General features: G+C 44.9%; 1 protein-coding gene across 1 annotated transcript; it reads left to right on the forward strand.

The window, feature by feature from the left end:
• Window positions 1-160: 160 nt before the first annotated feature.
• Window positions 161-15696, forward strand: LOC107279759 (uncharacterized). The gene is made up of 4 exons (XM_066306564.1): window positions 161-1193; window positions 1296-1834; window positions 1976-2731; window positions 15012-15696. Exons 1-4 carry the CDS (start codon window positions 161-163, stop codon window positions 15630-15632), a joined length of 2949 nt encoding a protein of 982 aa, XP_066162661.1. The 3' UTR covers window positions 15633-15696.
• The last annotated feature ends 250 nt before the right edge of the window (window positions 15697-15946 follow it).

Here is a 15946-nt window from a genome sequence, read left to right on the forward strand (position 1 = left end):
GTTTAAAACTTTACAAATAGTTTTTAAGAATTATTTGGTGTAATATTTTATGATTTTTGTATGAATAAAGATATCTTATAATTATTGTATGACTGTCATTATTGTAAGAATAATTATTTGTGTACGGTTTTTTTGACTCATGTAGATGGATCGGCAATGGATGTACGCTGACCGGCGGTCCAAAGAGTTTATTGACGGCGTGCACTATTTTTTGAGAGTGGCCGAAGCTAACAGGCAAAGGGGTTTTATTTGTTGTCCATGCAATAAGTGTAAGAATCAGAAGGAGTATTCTGCATCCAGGACTATTCATTTCCACTTGTTTGAGTCGGGGTTCATGCCAAGCTATAATTGTTGGACATCCCACGGAGAGCAAGGTGTTGAAATGGAAGAAGATGAAGTGGAAGACGACAATATTCCGGACTTTGCTCAGTATGTTGGATTTGAAGGAAATCAAACGGGGGAGGAGGAAATAGCTGCTGATGGTAACGACGTTGCGGATGATCTTGGTCAGATGTTGCAGGACGCCAGGGAGGACTGCGAAAGTGAAAAGGAGGCCCATAAATTGGACAAGATGTTGGAGGACCACAGAACTTCGTTGTACCCAGGTTGCGAGCAGGGGCACAAAAAGTTGGATACCACTCTGGAGTTGTTGCAATGGAAGGCAAAAAATGGGGTTAGTGACAAGGCATTTGGCGATTTATTGAAACTCGTCAAGAACATTCTTCCGGGGGGAAACAAATTGCCGGAGACAACGTACGAGGCTAAGAAGATAGTCTGCCCGTTAGGACTGGAAGTTCATAAGATTCACGCATGTCCGAACGATTGTATCCTATATCGCGGTGAGGAGTATGAGAACCTAGAAGCATGCCCTGTTTGCAAAGCACTACGATACAAGATTAGACGGGACGATCCAGGAGAAGTTGACGGGCAGCTAACAAAGAAGAGAATTCCTGCTAAGGTGATGTGGTATTTCCCTATAATACCACGGCTAAGGCGTTTGTTCAGGAACAAGGGGAATGCTAGAATGTTGCGATGGCACGCTGAAGAGCGTCAACAGGACGGGATGCTGAGACACCCCGCCGATGGTTCGCAGTGGCGAAACATCGACAGAAAATTTAAAGAATTTGGAAAGGACGCACGAAACATACGGTTTGGTTTGAGTACGGATGGCATGAATCCTTTTGGAGAGATGAGCAGCGGCCATAGCACTTGGCCCGTTACGATGTGTATCTACAACCTCCCCCCCTGGCTATGCATGAAGAGGAAGTACATAATGATGCCGATTATTATTCAAGGCCCCAAGCAACCTGGTAACGACATCGACGTGTACCTAAGACCACTGGTAGAAGATCTTAAACAGTTGTGGAAGAAGGAAGGTGTCCCCGTGTGGGACGAGGACAAACAGGAGGAGTTTAACCTACGAGCGCTGCTGTTCGTAACCATCAACGATTGGCCTGCACTTAGCAACCTATCCGGACAGTCCAACAAGGGGTACAAGGCTTGCACTCACTGTATGGATGAAACAGAAAGTACGTATCTTAAGCACTGTAGGAAGGTTGTATACATGGGTCATCGTCGATTCCTTGCAGCAAACCACCCGGTACGGAAGAAAGGCAAGCACTTCGAACATAAGGCCGACCACCGTACGAAGCCTAAACATCGCAGCGGGAAAACAGTGTTTGCTATGGTTAAAGATCTTAAAGTAGTGTTCGGAAAGGGGCCTGGAAGCCAGCATATAGAGAGCGAAGATGGTCACGCGGCGATGTGGAAAAAGAACTCTATATTTTGGGAGTTACCATATTGGGAATTCTTGGACGTACGCCACGCAATCGACGTGATGCACCTCACTAAGAACCTTTGCGTAAACCTTCTTGGCTTCCTAGGTGTATACGGAAAGTCGAAAGATACACTGGAAGCACGTAATGATCTGAAGCATATGGAACAACGCGGCGACCTTCACCCGGAACCAAAGGAGAAAGGAAGCCATTACTTGAGTCCAGCCAGCTACACTCTTAGCAAGGCAGAGAAGGAAAGTATGTTTGAATGCTTGGAGAGCATAAAGGTACCGTCTGGATACTCCACGAATATCAAGCGAATAATAAGCACGAAGGAGAAGAAGTTCACAAACCTAAAGTCTCATGACTGTCACGTGTTGATGACACAACTGCTACCAGTTGTAATAAGGGGTATCCTTCCAGACAATGTCCGGGCAACAATAACAAAGCTATGTGCATTCATGAATGCAATTTCGCAGAAGGTCATCGATCCGGATAGATTAGAAGCCCTTCAGAATGAAGTGGTGCAATGTCTCGTCAGTTTTGAGTTGATATTTCCACCTTCATTTTTCAATATAATGACGCATCTGCTTTGTCACCTTGTGAAAGAGATCCGTATTCTCGGGCCTATGTACCTACACAACATGTTTCCTTTCGAGAGGTACATGGGCGTTCTGAAGAAGTATGTTCGTAACCGTGCTCGTCCAGAGGCAAGCATCGCCAAGGGTTATGGAACAGAGGAGGTCATCGAATTTTGCGTAGAATTTATCGAAGACCTTCGCCCAATCGGGGTACCTGAATCACGCCATGAAGGGAGACTACGGGGAAAGGGAACTCTCGGAAGGAAAGCAATAACGACGGTAGACAACAATTTATTCCGTAAAGCCCATTTCACTGTTCTGCAACACTCTTCATTGGTAGCTCCTTACATCGAGGAGCACTTGGCTCTAGTTCGCGCCAGGAACATCGGTAAGTCCGATGCATGGATTACACGGCATCACATTGATACTTTCCCCGCGTGGCTACGACAACATCTCATGGGTAACGAGTCAATCAACCAACAACTTGCCTTCCTGGCGAGGGGACTGTCACGCCCGGAATTTCTATCCAAAATTCCAAACGCTTACATGTGTGTGAACCCTCGTCCAGGAATCAGCCGAGGCACACAATAACAAATTGATAATAGAGTACAAATATTACTCTAATTAATAAGCGAATAAAATGTCATTACAGAGGTAGATAGTTCCTCTCAATCAATAAAGTTCTAAGCAGCGGAAATTAAATAAACGGCGCAGACGGCTCCACTCCACAGGCAGCTTGACCAAGGCTACACCTAATCCTCCACACCATCAGCCTCATTGTAGAACTCTTCCTCTGATGAATGATTGCAAGGTGAGTATATGACATACTCAGCAAGCCACGCAGCAAATATGCAAGTGCACAAGATAACAAAGGATGGCATAATAGGGTTGCATTTGCAAAAGCAGCATTTAGCAAACATTTGAGAATTTGATAAAACAGTTAAGTAATTAAACAATATTAATCCAACGCTATACAACATACCCTGTTGTATAGGCCCAACCATTCTGAACAACCATCCCGGCTGCACAGTTCTATCTCCAAACCAGGAATGTACCATTCCAAACCAGGAGCTAAACAAATTATTACCAGATTAAGCATCTTTTATTATGATGAGAGGTGTGAGACTAATCACGAAAGACATTGTTAGACCCGCCCATAACCGCGGGCACGGCTATTCGAATAGTTTTACTCTGGCCAGAGGTGTACCACTGTACCCACAAGACACAACCCCACATCATGTCACCATGTGCCTCAATACCACCACGGTATCTCGGAAAGGAGTTGTGACAATACCCCTCGCATAACACAATCCATTGCAGCGCACCTTCCTGGATCATAATCACCCCCTTATAAACAAGGCATGGACTCCCCAGCGACCCCCGTGGGCTTATCTCCGCCACTTCTCAGTCTGGTGCCCCGCAATGAACCATGCTATACAAAAGATAAAGCCGTTGCCCATGCTGGCTTGTGGTTGGCACGATAAATGTTTCACAACCGAAACTCGTGAACCGGTCCTTAATTGTCATGAGCACGACCATCAAAACCATGTGCTCACAACCAACCATTACCAGGTTTTAGTTGGCACATTAATTAATTAACTAATCACGATTGACCATCGTGAACTATCAATAAGCCATCATGAAATAATAGTGAATCATTAGTTATCCCATAAGTGTACTAATGTTTCTAAGCAGGGCTAAGCAATTATATCTAATATCTAGTTGAACCAATATAAATAAAGCTCAACTAGTCAAATTGTAATAACCCAAGGTATCAAGGAATAAGGTAATCAATGTACAAAAGGGCCATAACAAAGAATAGGTCAATTCCACCCAATGACATTCGAAAATAGATGCAATAGTTGAATAGAAACAATAGCTTTAAATAGGATCAACATGCTCAAAGGGTTGTTTGGGATCTGTGTGACTTGCCTTGCTGGCCTTGGAACTCTTCAAACTCTTCTTCTGCGAAAACGGACTCTCCGGAAACGACGGAATCTAAGCAAAAAGAAGCAAAATCACCAAAACAGCACATAAACAAGCATGAACAGTACATGTGGATATTTTTAATGTGTAGATCTCAATTTTAGAAAAATTTAGAGACTTGAACCAACTAAATCGGAGCTAAGATGAATTAGTTATGAATTTTTAAAGATTAAATCGGATTAAAACACTTAAATCGGTTTAAATTGAATTATGACGCAATAATGAATTATTTTTGAAAAGGAAAAGGGGATTTATTGCGTCAGCGGGCTAGGGTTTGGTGGACCGGCGCACGGGCGGCGGTTCACACGAACGGACGGCTGAGATTGTTCCGATCCAAATCGGACGGCCGAGATCGATCGGTCCACGACCGGCTCACGGGAGAGGATCCCGATGACGTCAACGATGACATCACCAACGACGGCGGCGGCTCGGCGAAGAAGACGGCTCGGGCGGCGGACACTCGCCGGCGAACGGCGGCACCACGGCACCAACGGAGGGCACCAGCACGTAGAGGACAACGCGGCGAACACACCGGTGACCAAAACGGCGGCGGAGAAGGAACGGACGACGACGGCGACGAGAAGGAACGGGTTCCGACGGCTGCGAAGGGGCGGACGAGGACGGCGGCGACTTGGTTAGGGTTTAGGGTTTAGGGTTTAGGGTTTAGGGTTTAGGGCTACCTTCGGGTTGTCGACGGCGACGAAGCTCCGGCGGGTTCCGACGGCTGCAAAGGGGCGGACGAGGACGGCGGCGACTTGGCGATGACGACGGCGGTCTTCCCGAGCGGCGGCGACAGCTGGAGCGACGGCGGAGCACGGCTGAAGCGGCGGCGGCGAAGGCAAAGCTAGGGCACACGGCGCTAGGGCTACTCCGGCGACGAGAGGCGAAGGCGAGGGTGGCGACGGGTAGAGGAGACACCGGGGGTCCTTTTAAAGGGGCTCGGAGGCGGCGGCGAAGGCCCACGGCGACGGCAACGGCGAAGGAAACCTTCGGCTTGGAGAGAGGGAAAACCGATCCGAATCGAACTCGATTCCAAAGCTTTCCAAAGCGATTTAACCAAAGATTCCAAAGGAGAAAAGGTAGAGGAGATCCCGGAGATCATTTCCCCTCTATTGATTCGGCCGGAGAAGGAAAGGAACGGCCGGATTTGGAAAGCGGCGGCGACGGCAGCTCGGCGGCGCGAAACTAGGGTTTCGGCCCGAGGAAGACGACGACTGACAAGCGGGACCCACCTGTCAGCGACAGCGAGGGCGCGCGCGCGGCTGCGGACTGGGCCGGACTGGGCCGAGGAGAGAGAGAACGGTTTTGGGCCGACTTTCGGCCCAAAGCCAAAAGAAGACTTTTTAAAACCTTTTTCAATTAAAATTATTTCTTAAATGCAATTCCATTTATTAAAAATACTTTCTTAACTCAAATAAATCCCAGAAAAATCTAGGAATTATAGAATTAAGCAAAGTATTTAATGAAATTTTATCTGGCCCAATTTTATATTGGAATTTATTAATTAAACTTAGATTTTCTTTTCAAGACTTTTAAAATAAATTCTAGAAATTCCATTTAAACAACAATTTATATATTTTGAATTTTCAGGGTGTGACAAACCTACCCCCCTTAAACAGAATCTCGTCCTCGAGATTCGGAAGAACTGGCGAACAGATGCGGATGAGCTGACTTCAATTCATCTTCTCGTTCCCAAGTTGATTCTTCTTCCGAGTGATTACTCCATTGGACTTTGCAAAAACGGATAACTCGATTCCTGGTTCTTCTCTCACTTGTTTCCAGGATACGGATTGGTTTCTCAACATAAGTCAAATCTTCTTGGACTTCTATCTGCTCAATATTAGCTTCTTCGGTAGGTACCCTTAAACACTTTTTCAATTGCGACACATGGAACACATTATGTACTCCTGCCAAAGATTGAGGTAACTCCAACTGATAAGCAACCTCTCCTCTTCTACTGACAATCTTATAAGGTCCCACAAAACGCGGTGCCAATTTTCCTTTGGTACGAAAACGATGAACTCCTCGAAAAGGCGTGACACGAAGATACACATAATCTCCCTCTTCAAAACTCAAATCTCTGCGGCGATTGTCGGCATAACTCTTATGACGAGACTGAGCCACACGCAATCTTTCTTGAATGATCTTTACCTTTTCTTCTGCTTCCCTTAGGATATCCGTTCCGAAAACCTGACGTTCTCCCGTTTGATCCCACAAAAGCGGAGTGCGGCACTTCCGACCATACAGTGCTTCGTACGGAGCCATCTGTAGACTAGCTTGATAACTGTTGTTGTACGAAAATTCTGCATAGGGTAGATTCTTATCCCAACTTCCACCGAAATCTAGAGCACAAGCTCTCAACATGTCTTCCAAAATTTGATTCACCCTTTCGGTTTGTCCATCTGTCTGCGGATGATAAGCAGTACTAAAGTTCAGCTTAGAACCCATCTCTTCCTGAAGTTTCTTCCAAAAATTTGAAGTAAACTGACTGCCTCGATCAGACACTATCTTCTTAGGGACGCCATGCAAACACACAATCCTTGCCATATACAATTCTGCTAAGCGACTTCCGGAATAAGTTGTCTTTACCGGAATGAAATGAGCCACTTTGGTAAGTCTGTCGACTATCACCCAAATAGAGTCATGGCCTGATGACGTTCTGGGTAAACCAGTAATAAAATCCATACCAATTTCTTCCCATTTCCATTCAGGAATCTTCAAAGGTTGCAACAAACCGGCGGGTTTCTGATGTTCTGCCTTGACTCGCTGACAAACATCACATACTGCTACGTATTCTGCGATTTCACGCTTCATACTTGCCCACCAAAATCTTTCCTTAAGATCCTGGTACATCTTAGTACTACCAGGATGAATGGAGTATAAAGTATCATGAGCTTCTTTCAGAATTGCATCCTTTAAATCTTTGTTGTCGGGGACACAGATTCTCTCACCCAACCATACAGTTCCGTGCTCATCCTCCAAGAAACCAATAGCTTTTCCTCTTCTCATATTCTTCTTGATCTTTTGAATATCAGGATCATTAATTTGGGCTTCTCTAACTTGATCAATTAGAGTGGGCTTCGCTTCTAAGGCTGCAACGAAACCTCTACCGACAATTCCCAAATTTAATCTTTCAAATTCCTTGCATAATTCCAATGGCAACTGTCGTCCTTCTGTAGCATTGCAATAGCCTTTTCTGCTAAGAGCGTCTGCTACAACATTAGCCTTTCCCGGATGATAATGAATTCCCATGTCATAATCCTTAATTAATTCCAACCATCTCCGTTGTCTCATGTTCAGATCCGGCTGAGTAAAGATATACTTTAAACTCTTGTGATCGGTGTACACTTCTGTACGAGTACCGAAAAGATAATGACGCCAAATCTTCAATGCATGAACGACTGCAGCTAACTCAATATCATGAGTAGGGTAGTTCTTCTCATGCGGACGTAACTGTCGAGAGGCATAGGCAACCACCTTCCCATCTTGCATCAGAACACAACCTAACCCAAGTTTGGATGCATCACAATACACTTGAAAACCCTTCTTTGGATCAGGCAAAATCAAAATAGGAGCGGATATTAAGCGACTTTTCAACTCTTGAAAACTCCGCTCACATTCTTCCGACCACTTGTACTTCACATCTTTCTGAAGCAGTCGTGTCATGGGCTTAGCAATCTTGGAAAAATTCTCTATAAACCTCCGATAATATCCTGCAAGGCCTAGGAAACTGCGAATCTCTGAAACTGTCTTTGGTTGCTTCCAATTGGTTACGGATTCCACGTTACTAGGATCGACGGCAACTCCTCCGGCTGAGATGACGTGACCAAGGAATTTCACTTCGGACAACCAAAATTCACACTTGCTAAACTTAGCATACAGTTGATGTTCTCGTAGCTTCTCCAATGCAAGACGAAGATGTTCCTCATGCTCTTCTTTGGTTCGAGAGTAGATAAGAATATCATCAATAAAGACCACCACGAACTTGTCTAGGTATTCCATAAACACCTTATTCATCAAATTCATGAAGAAAGCAGGGGCATTGGTAAGTCCAAAAGACATAACGGTACATTCGAACAACCCATACCTAGTGGTAAAAGCTGTCTTAGGTATATCTTCCTCTTTGATTCTCAACTGATGATACCCTGATCGAAGATCTATCTTGGAGAAAACAGTGGCACCTTTAAGTTGATCAAACAAATCATCAATCCTGGGTAGTGGATACTTATTCTTAATAGTCACATCGTTTAGTGCACGATAGTCCACACACATTCTCTGAGTATGGTCTTTCTTTTCCACAAAAATAACCGGAGCTCCCCATGGTGATGAACTCGGTCTGATGTATCCTTTCTGTAGCAAATCATCTACTTGCCTCTTAACTTCTGCCAACTCATTGGCTGCCATTCGATAAGGTCTCTTATGGATCGGAGTTGTTCCAGGTACCAAATCTATTCTGAACTCTATATCCCTTTTAGGCGGCATACCAGGTAAATCATCTGGGAACACATCAGGATACTCCCGGACTATAGGAATCTCTTCCAAAGTTATCTGGTTCAGTCTTGACCTTAAAGACTCAGATGACAATGCATGAACAGTTACAACTCGACCATCATAGCTGTTGAGAGTTACTTTTTTGTTGGCACAGTCTATCACACCTTTATGTCTGGCTAACCAGTCCATCCCTAGGATGACATCAAGGTCTTTGGATTTTAACAAGATAAGATTGGCCAGAAATGGTACTCCTTGAATTTCTATTCTGACAGAGGGGCTACGTTGCAAAGAGAGTGCTTGATTACTTGGGGTACTAACCATCAAAGGACGTCTAAGATCTTCTACTTCCATCCCATGATTTCCCGCAAAACTCATAGATAAGAATGAATGTGTAGCACCAGAATCGAAAAGTACTGTTGCAGGAACTGAGTTAACAAGGAACGTACCCAAAATCACATCTGGAGCATCTTGAGCTTCTGCAGCAGCGACATGATTTACACGAGCCTTTGATGCTGGTACAGCAGAGTTATTCTGGGTAGGGACAACCTTCACGCGTCGGGGCTTCGGACACTTGTCAGCATAATGTCCTGGATCTCCACAGTTGAAACACACCACGGGCTTGTTGCCTTGCTCCCTCTTGGCAGGTTGTTGCTGTGCTGGAGCTGCAACAGGACGTGGAGCTTGATTACGGATGTTGTTGCCAGCATTGTTGTTGAAGAACTGACGCTGCGGACGAACAACAGACGAAGAACCTCCCTGTGACATGGGCTGGGGTCCTAAAGTAAGACGCGGCTTCTGATTATTTCCCTGTTGTGTCTTGAATTGAGCAATCCGACGTTTCTTCTGCTCCATGCGATTATACTTGTCCTCCTGACGAATAGCCTTATCCACTAATTTCTGGAAATCAGGATAATCTCCAACCATGAGTGGGTAAGAAAGCTCATCATTAAGTCCTCCCAAAAACTTCTCCTGGCGCTCTTCATCATTGCGCACATCTTCCGGAGCATAACGAGCAAGACGATTGAACTCGTGCAGATACTCCGTAACAGAGCGAGATCCCTGAGTAAGCGACCTGAACTCCTTCTTCTTGAGAGACACTACTCCCGATGGTATATGCGTCTTTCGGAAAGCAGCGGTGAATTCAAGCCAAGTGATAGGTTCATCAGTAGTCCTGTTAAGGCGGAAGTGATCCCACCATTCAGAGGCAGGGCCATGCAACTGATGTGATGCAAATGAGACCTTCTCCTGATCAGTACACTGAAGTAAATCCAACTTCTTCTCTATGGCATGCAGCCAATCACTAGCTTCAACAGGATTAGTGGTACTAGAGAAAACAGGCGGCCTTACACGAAGAAATTCTGCTAACTTGTTCTGTGGAGGTGCATGATTATTCCCTTGGTTTTGCTGATTCTGAAATTGCTGCATCATCATGTTCATAAGCTGAGTCTGTTGAGCAAGAACTTGGGCCAGAGTGGGATTCTCTCCATTGTTGTTGTTATTGGGGTTGTTGGGACCATTCCCATTGCTACGAGTGTTCACCATCTGGCATGGACAGGGCACAAGAAGAGAAAACGGGGGAACTACTTAGGACAGAGAATTACTTTAACTTTTATTGATCTTAACTGAGTTTCATTATTACAAACTGAAGACTCTCACACCACTAAACTCACCAACTTCCTAACACTCAAAAGCAAACAAACGCATGCACTTACATCCCACCACTGATGTAAATCACATGCGAGCCACACACACACAAGCAAACTTAAAACAAGCAAACTAACACATCGATCTAAGACAACGACTTAACAAGTCACTCTAGTTCTTCCAAGCATCGGAGGTCGATTGAGGGCTCGTCTTCATCATCTTGAGTTGCTACCCACTCAATCTTGGAATTGATGCGCTTGGATTCTTCTTCTTCATCACTACTTATGATGATGACCGGAGGATCCGCTTGAGCTGGAGCAACTTCTTTCTCCACCACACGAACCTTTGGCGCCAATTGATAGCGAGGGACAAATAGAGCTCTCTTCCTTGCGGTAAGACGAATCCAGGCCTTCTGCGGCGGTGCTTCTCCCTTCAATGCGGCTAATTCCTTCTCCAAACGATCCACCTTGTCTTCTAGCTTGCAAATCTTACCACGATTCCGATCTTCACGATCTTGAGCTGCTAACACAGTCTCCGCACGACTTTCATCCATAGCCCACAACATCTCAACCAAATGTTTCGTGGTAACATCATTCTCAATTCCTTCAGTCTCAAGGTAACTGCCACGGTCACTTCCCTGGGGTTGGCGAGGATGGTAGCGATACTCAGTGTCGGCCAATTGATCACTGTAGCGATCACGGAGCTCTCCTATGGCGATCCTTGCCACTTCCTGACATGCATGGATGTAATTTCTTCCTCCAGCTTCAAACATCACTGAGGGGACCTCTTCACTATTGCTGTTCAAGGTGACTTTGACTCGGCACTTCTCTTCATGACGGTCATGAGGAATCTGGGCATAAAAAGGGGCAGTCCCAAATCCAATGACAAAGGACATCGTGCGCAACTCCTGGACAAAACCCTCAACACCAAACAGGTACTCAGGCTTGTAACGCGGCATCTAAAGACAAGTGAAAGGAGGGAGTTAAGACCTTTATCCAATTAATAGCACAAGTTTTTGGATTAATTTGAATAAAGTTAGAAAATCAGAGTAAAAAGGTAAGTAAATAAAGTAAACCAAGCTTTGCGAAATAAATTAAAATAGTTGGAAACGAGGTCACAAATTTTGTAATTTTGAATAACTGGTTTCAAAAGAAAGTTATAAAATCAACATACTAAATTTATTTTATTGCAGCAAGATTAAATAAAACAGTATTGTAAAACTTTTGCTGGTAAATGAGCCATTAGTACAGTAATAGATGTACAGTACTAATAACACTGGAATAAATTTTGAATGAGAACCATTAAAAGAGATTATGAAGTGCATGTGCCATTAGTTTGGTTTAATTAAAAGAGAAAGGGAGGAGAACAGTTCTACTTTTCCAATATTTTTCAGAGGGCTTCTATGGGTAACCATTTGGCATAACCTAGGGTCAAAGAGGCTCTGATACCAACTTGTCACGCCCGGAATTTCTATCCAAAATTCCAAACGCTTACATGTGTGTGAACCCTCGTCCAGGAATCAGCCGAGGCACACAATAACAAATTGATAATAGAGTACAAATATTACTCTAATTAATAAGCGAATAAAATGTCATTACAGAGGTAGATAGTTCCTCTCAATCAATAAAGTTCTAAGCAGCGGAAATTAAATAAACGGCGCAGACGGCTCCACTCCACAGGCAGCTTGACCAAGGCTACACCTAATCCTCCACACCATCAGCCTCATTGTAGAACTCTTCCTCTGATGAATGATTGCAAGGTGAGTATATGACATACTCAGCAAGCCACGCAGCAAATATGCAAGTGCACAAGATAACAAAGGATGGCATAATAGGGTTGCATTTGCAAAAGCAGCATTTAGCAAACATTTGAGAATTTGATAAAACAGTTAAGTAATTAAACAATATTAATCCAACGCTATACAACATACCCTGTTGTATAGGCCCAACCATTCTGAACAACCATCCCGGCTGCACAGTTCTATCTCCAAACCAGGAATGTACCATTCCAAACCAGGAGCTAAACAAATTATTACCAGATTAAGCATCTTTTATTATGATGAGAGGTGTGAGACTAATCACGAAAGACATTGTTAGACCCGCCCATAACCGCGGGCACGGCTATTCGAATAGTTTTACTCTGGCCAGAGGTGTACCACTGTACCCACAAGACACAACCCCACATCATGTCACCATGTGCCTCAATACCACCACGGTATCTCGGAAAGGAGTTGTGACAATACCCCTCGCATAACACAATCCATTGCAGCGCACCTTCCTGGATCATAATCACCCCCTTATAAACAAGGCATGGACTCCCCAGCGACCCCCGTGGGCTTATCTCCGCCACTTCTCAGTCTGGTGCCCCGCAATGAACCATGCTATACAAAAGATAAAGCCGTTGCCCATGCTGGCTTGTGGTTGGCACGATAAATGTTTCACAACCGAAACTCGTGAACCGGTCCTTAATTGTCATGAGCACGACCATCAAAACCATGTGCTCACAACCAACCATTACCAGGTTTTAGTTGGCACATTAATTAATTAACTAATCACGATTGACCATCGTGAACTATCAATAAGCCATCATGAAATAATAGTGAATCATTAGTTATCCCATAAGTGTACTAATGTTTCTAAGCAGGGCTAAGCAATTATATCTAATATCTAGTTGAACCAATATAAATAAAGCTCAACTAGTCAAATTGTAATAACCCAAGGTATCAAGGAATAAGGTAATCAATGTACAAAAGGGCCATAACAAAGAATAGGTCAATTCCACCCAATGACATTCGAAAATAGATGCAATAGTTGAATAGAAACAATAGCTTTAAATAGGATCAACATGCTCAAAGGGTTGTTTGGGATCTGTGTGACTTGCCTTGCTGGCCTTGGAACTCTTCAAACTCTTCTTCTGCGAAAACGGACTCTCCGGAAACGACGGAATCTAAGCAAAAAGAAGCAAAATCACCAAAACAGCACATAAACAAGCATGAACAGTACATGTGGATATTTTTAATGTGTAGATCTCAATTTTAGAAAAATTTAGAGACTTGAACCAACTAAATCGGAGCTAAGATGAATTAGTTATGAATTTTTAAAGATTAAATCGGATTAAAACACTTAAATCGGTTTAAATTGAATTATGACGCAATAATGAATTATTTTTGAAAAGGAAAAGGGGATTTATTGCGTCAGCGGGCTAGGGTTTGGTGGACCGGCGCACGGGCGGCGGTTCACACGAACGGACGGCTGAGATTGTTCCGATCCAAATCGGACGGCCGAGATCGATCGGTCCACGACCGGCTCACGGGAGAGGATCCCGATGACGTCAACGATGACATCACCGACGACGGCGGCGGCTCGGCGAAGAAGACGGCTCGGGCGGCGGACACTCGCCGGCGAACGGCGGCACCACGGCACCAACGGAGGGCACCAGCACGTAGAGGACAACGCGGCGAACACACCGGTGACCAAAACGGCGGCGGAGAAGGAACGGACGACGACGGCGACGAGAAGGAACGGGTTCCGACGGCTGCGAAGGGGCGGACGAGGACGGCGGCGACTTGGTTAGGGTTTAGGGTTTAGGGTTTAGGGTTTAGGGTTTAGGGCTACCTTCGGGTTGTCGACGGCGACGAAGCTCCGGCGGGTTCCGACGGCTGCGAAGGGGCGGACGAGGACGGCGGCGACTTGGCGATGACGACGGCGGTCTTCCCGAGCGGCGGCGACAGCTGGAGCGACGGCGGAGCACGGCTGAAGCGGCGGCGGCGAAGGCAAAGCTAGGGCACACGGCGCTAGGGCTACTCCGGCGACGAGAGGCGAAGGCGAGGGTGGCGACGGGTAGAGGAGACACCGGGGGTCCTTTTAAAGGGGCTCGGAGGCGGCGGCAAAGGCCCACGGCGACGGCAACGGCGAAGGAAACCTTCGGCTTGGAGAGAGGGAAAACCGATCCGAATCGAACTCGATTCCAAAGCTTTCCAAAGCGATTTAACCAAAGATTCCAAAGGAGAAAAGGTAGAGGAGATCCCGGAGATCATTTCCCCTCTATTGATTCGGCCGGAGAAGGAAAGGAACGGCCGGATTTGGAAAGCGGCGGCGACGGCAGCTCGGCGGCGCGAAACTAGGGTTTCGGCCCGAGGAAGACGACGACTGACAAGCGGGACCCACCTGTCAGCGACAGCGAGGGCGCGCGCGCGGCTGCGGACTGGGCCGGACTGGGCCGAGGAGAGAGAGAACGGTTTTGGGCCGACTTTCGGCCCAAAGCCAAAAGAAGACTTTTTAAAACCTTTTTCAATTAAAATTATTTCTTAAATGCAATTCCATTTATTAAAAATACTTTCTTAACTCAAATAAATCCCAGAAAAATCTAGGAATTATAGAATTAAGCAAAGTATTTAATGAAATTTTATCTGGCCCAATTTTATATTGGAATTTATTAATTAAACTTAGATTTTCTTTTCAAGACTTTTAAAATAAATTCTAGAAATTCCATTTAAACAACAATTTATATATTTTGAATTTTCAGGGTGTGACAGGGACCGTCTGGGTCGATCACGACATTCCAGGGATATGAGATCAATGGGTACACATTCTACACGAGAGCCCAAGACATGAAGAGCACGAACCAAAACAGCGCTGTTCGTGTCGATGCCATGGGACACGATGGAACAACTGCCACGTATTACGGTGCCATCGAGGACATATGGGAACTTGACTATGGTCCTCTCAAGGTTCCTCTGTTCCGGTGCCAATGGGTTAGGTTGACTGGTGGAGGCGTAATGATTGATGACAGTGGGATGACAACTGTTGACCTTAACAAGGTTGGATACTCGGACGAACCTTTTGTCCTTGCCAATGATGTAACGCAAGTCTTTTTCGTGAAGGACATGTCTAGCAAAGGAAAGAAGGGCAGAGGGCCTGATGAGCCTAAGCGTCAAGTGGTTCTCCCAGGCAAAAGAAAAATCGTCGGAGTTGAGGACAAGACTGACGAGGATTACGATCAGTTGGATGGGCAACCCCCTTTCACGGTGACGATTGACCCTAGCATCCTCCTATCAAATGAAGACACCCCTTACTCACGCAGCGATCACAAGGAGGGAACAATAGTAAGGAGAAAGTACGTGCGGTCAACCGTCACCGCCGATGTAATGCCGTAATTATTGTGTACACGATGTAAACTATTTTGGATGTATTGATTATCCATATAAATCAATTGATGTATGGCATATGTTAATTACGCACGATTATTAGAGGTTTCAACAAGTTTAAATCATGTATATGCTAGTTATATGTGATACTTACAATTTTTAAAAGTTTTAAATCACACAGGTGGCAATTTCATATGTATGTTAATTAGAGTTTTTAACATTTAATTTACTAGCATTCATATGCTAATTATAATTGACTAGAGGATTTTTAAAAGTTTTAAATCACGCAAGTGGCAATTTCATATGTTAATTAGAGTTTTTAA

Source organism: Oryza sativa, chromosome 12 (genome assembly GCF_034140825.1).
Source record: "Oryza sativa Japonica Group chromosome 12, ASM3414082v1".
Classification (NCBI taxonomy): Eukaryota; Viridiplantae; Streptophyta; class Magnoliopsida; order Poales; family Poaceae; genus Oryza; species Oryza sativa.

Bases quoted from the DNA above. Each gene is read 5' to 3' on its own strand.
- LOC107279759 (XM_066306564.1), top strand. From the start codon at position 161: ATGTACGCTGACCGGCGGTCCAAAGAGTTTATTGACGGCGTGCACTAT. The intron at 1,194-1,295 runs GCAGCGGCCATA...TTATTATTCAAG, and splicing joins GAATCCTTTTGGAGAGATGA to GCCCCAAGCAACCTGGTAAC. The intron at 1,835-1,975 runs GTGATGCACCTC...GAACCAAAGGAG, and splicing joins ACGTACGCCACGCAATCGAC to AAAGGAAGCCATTACTTGAG.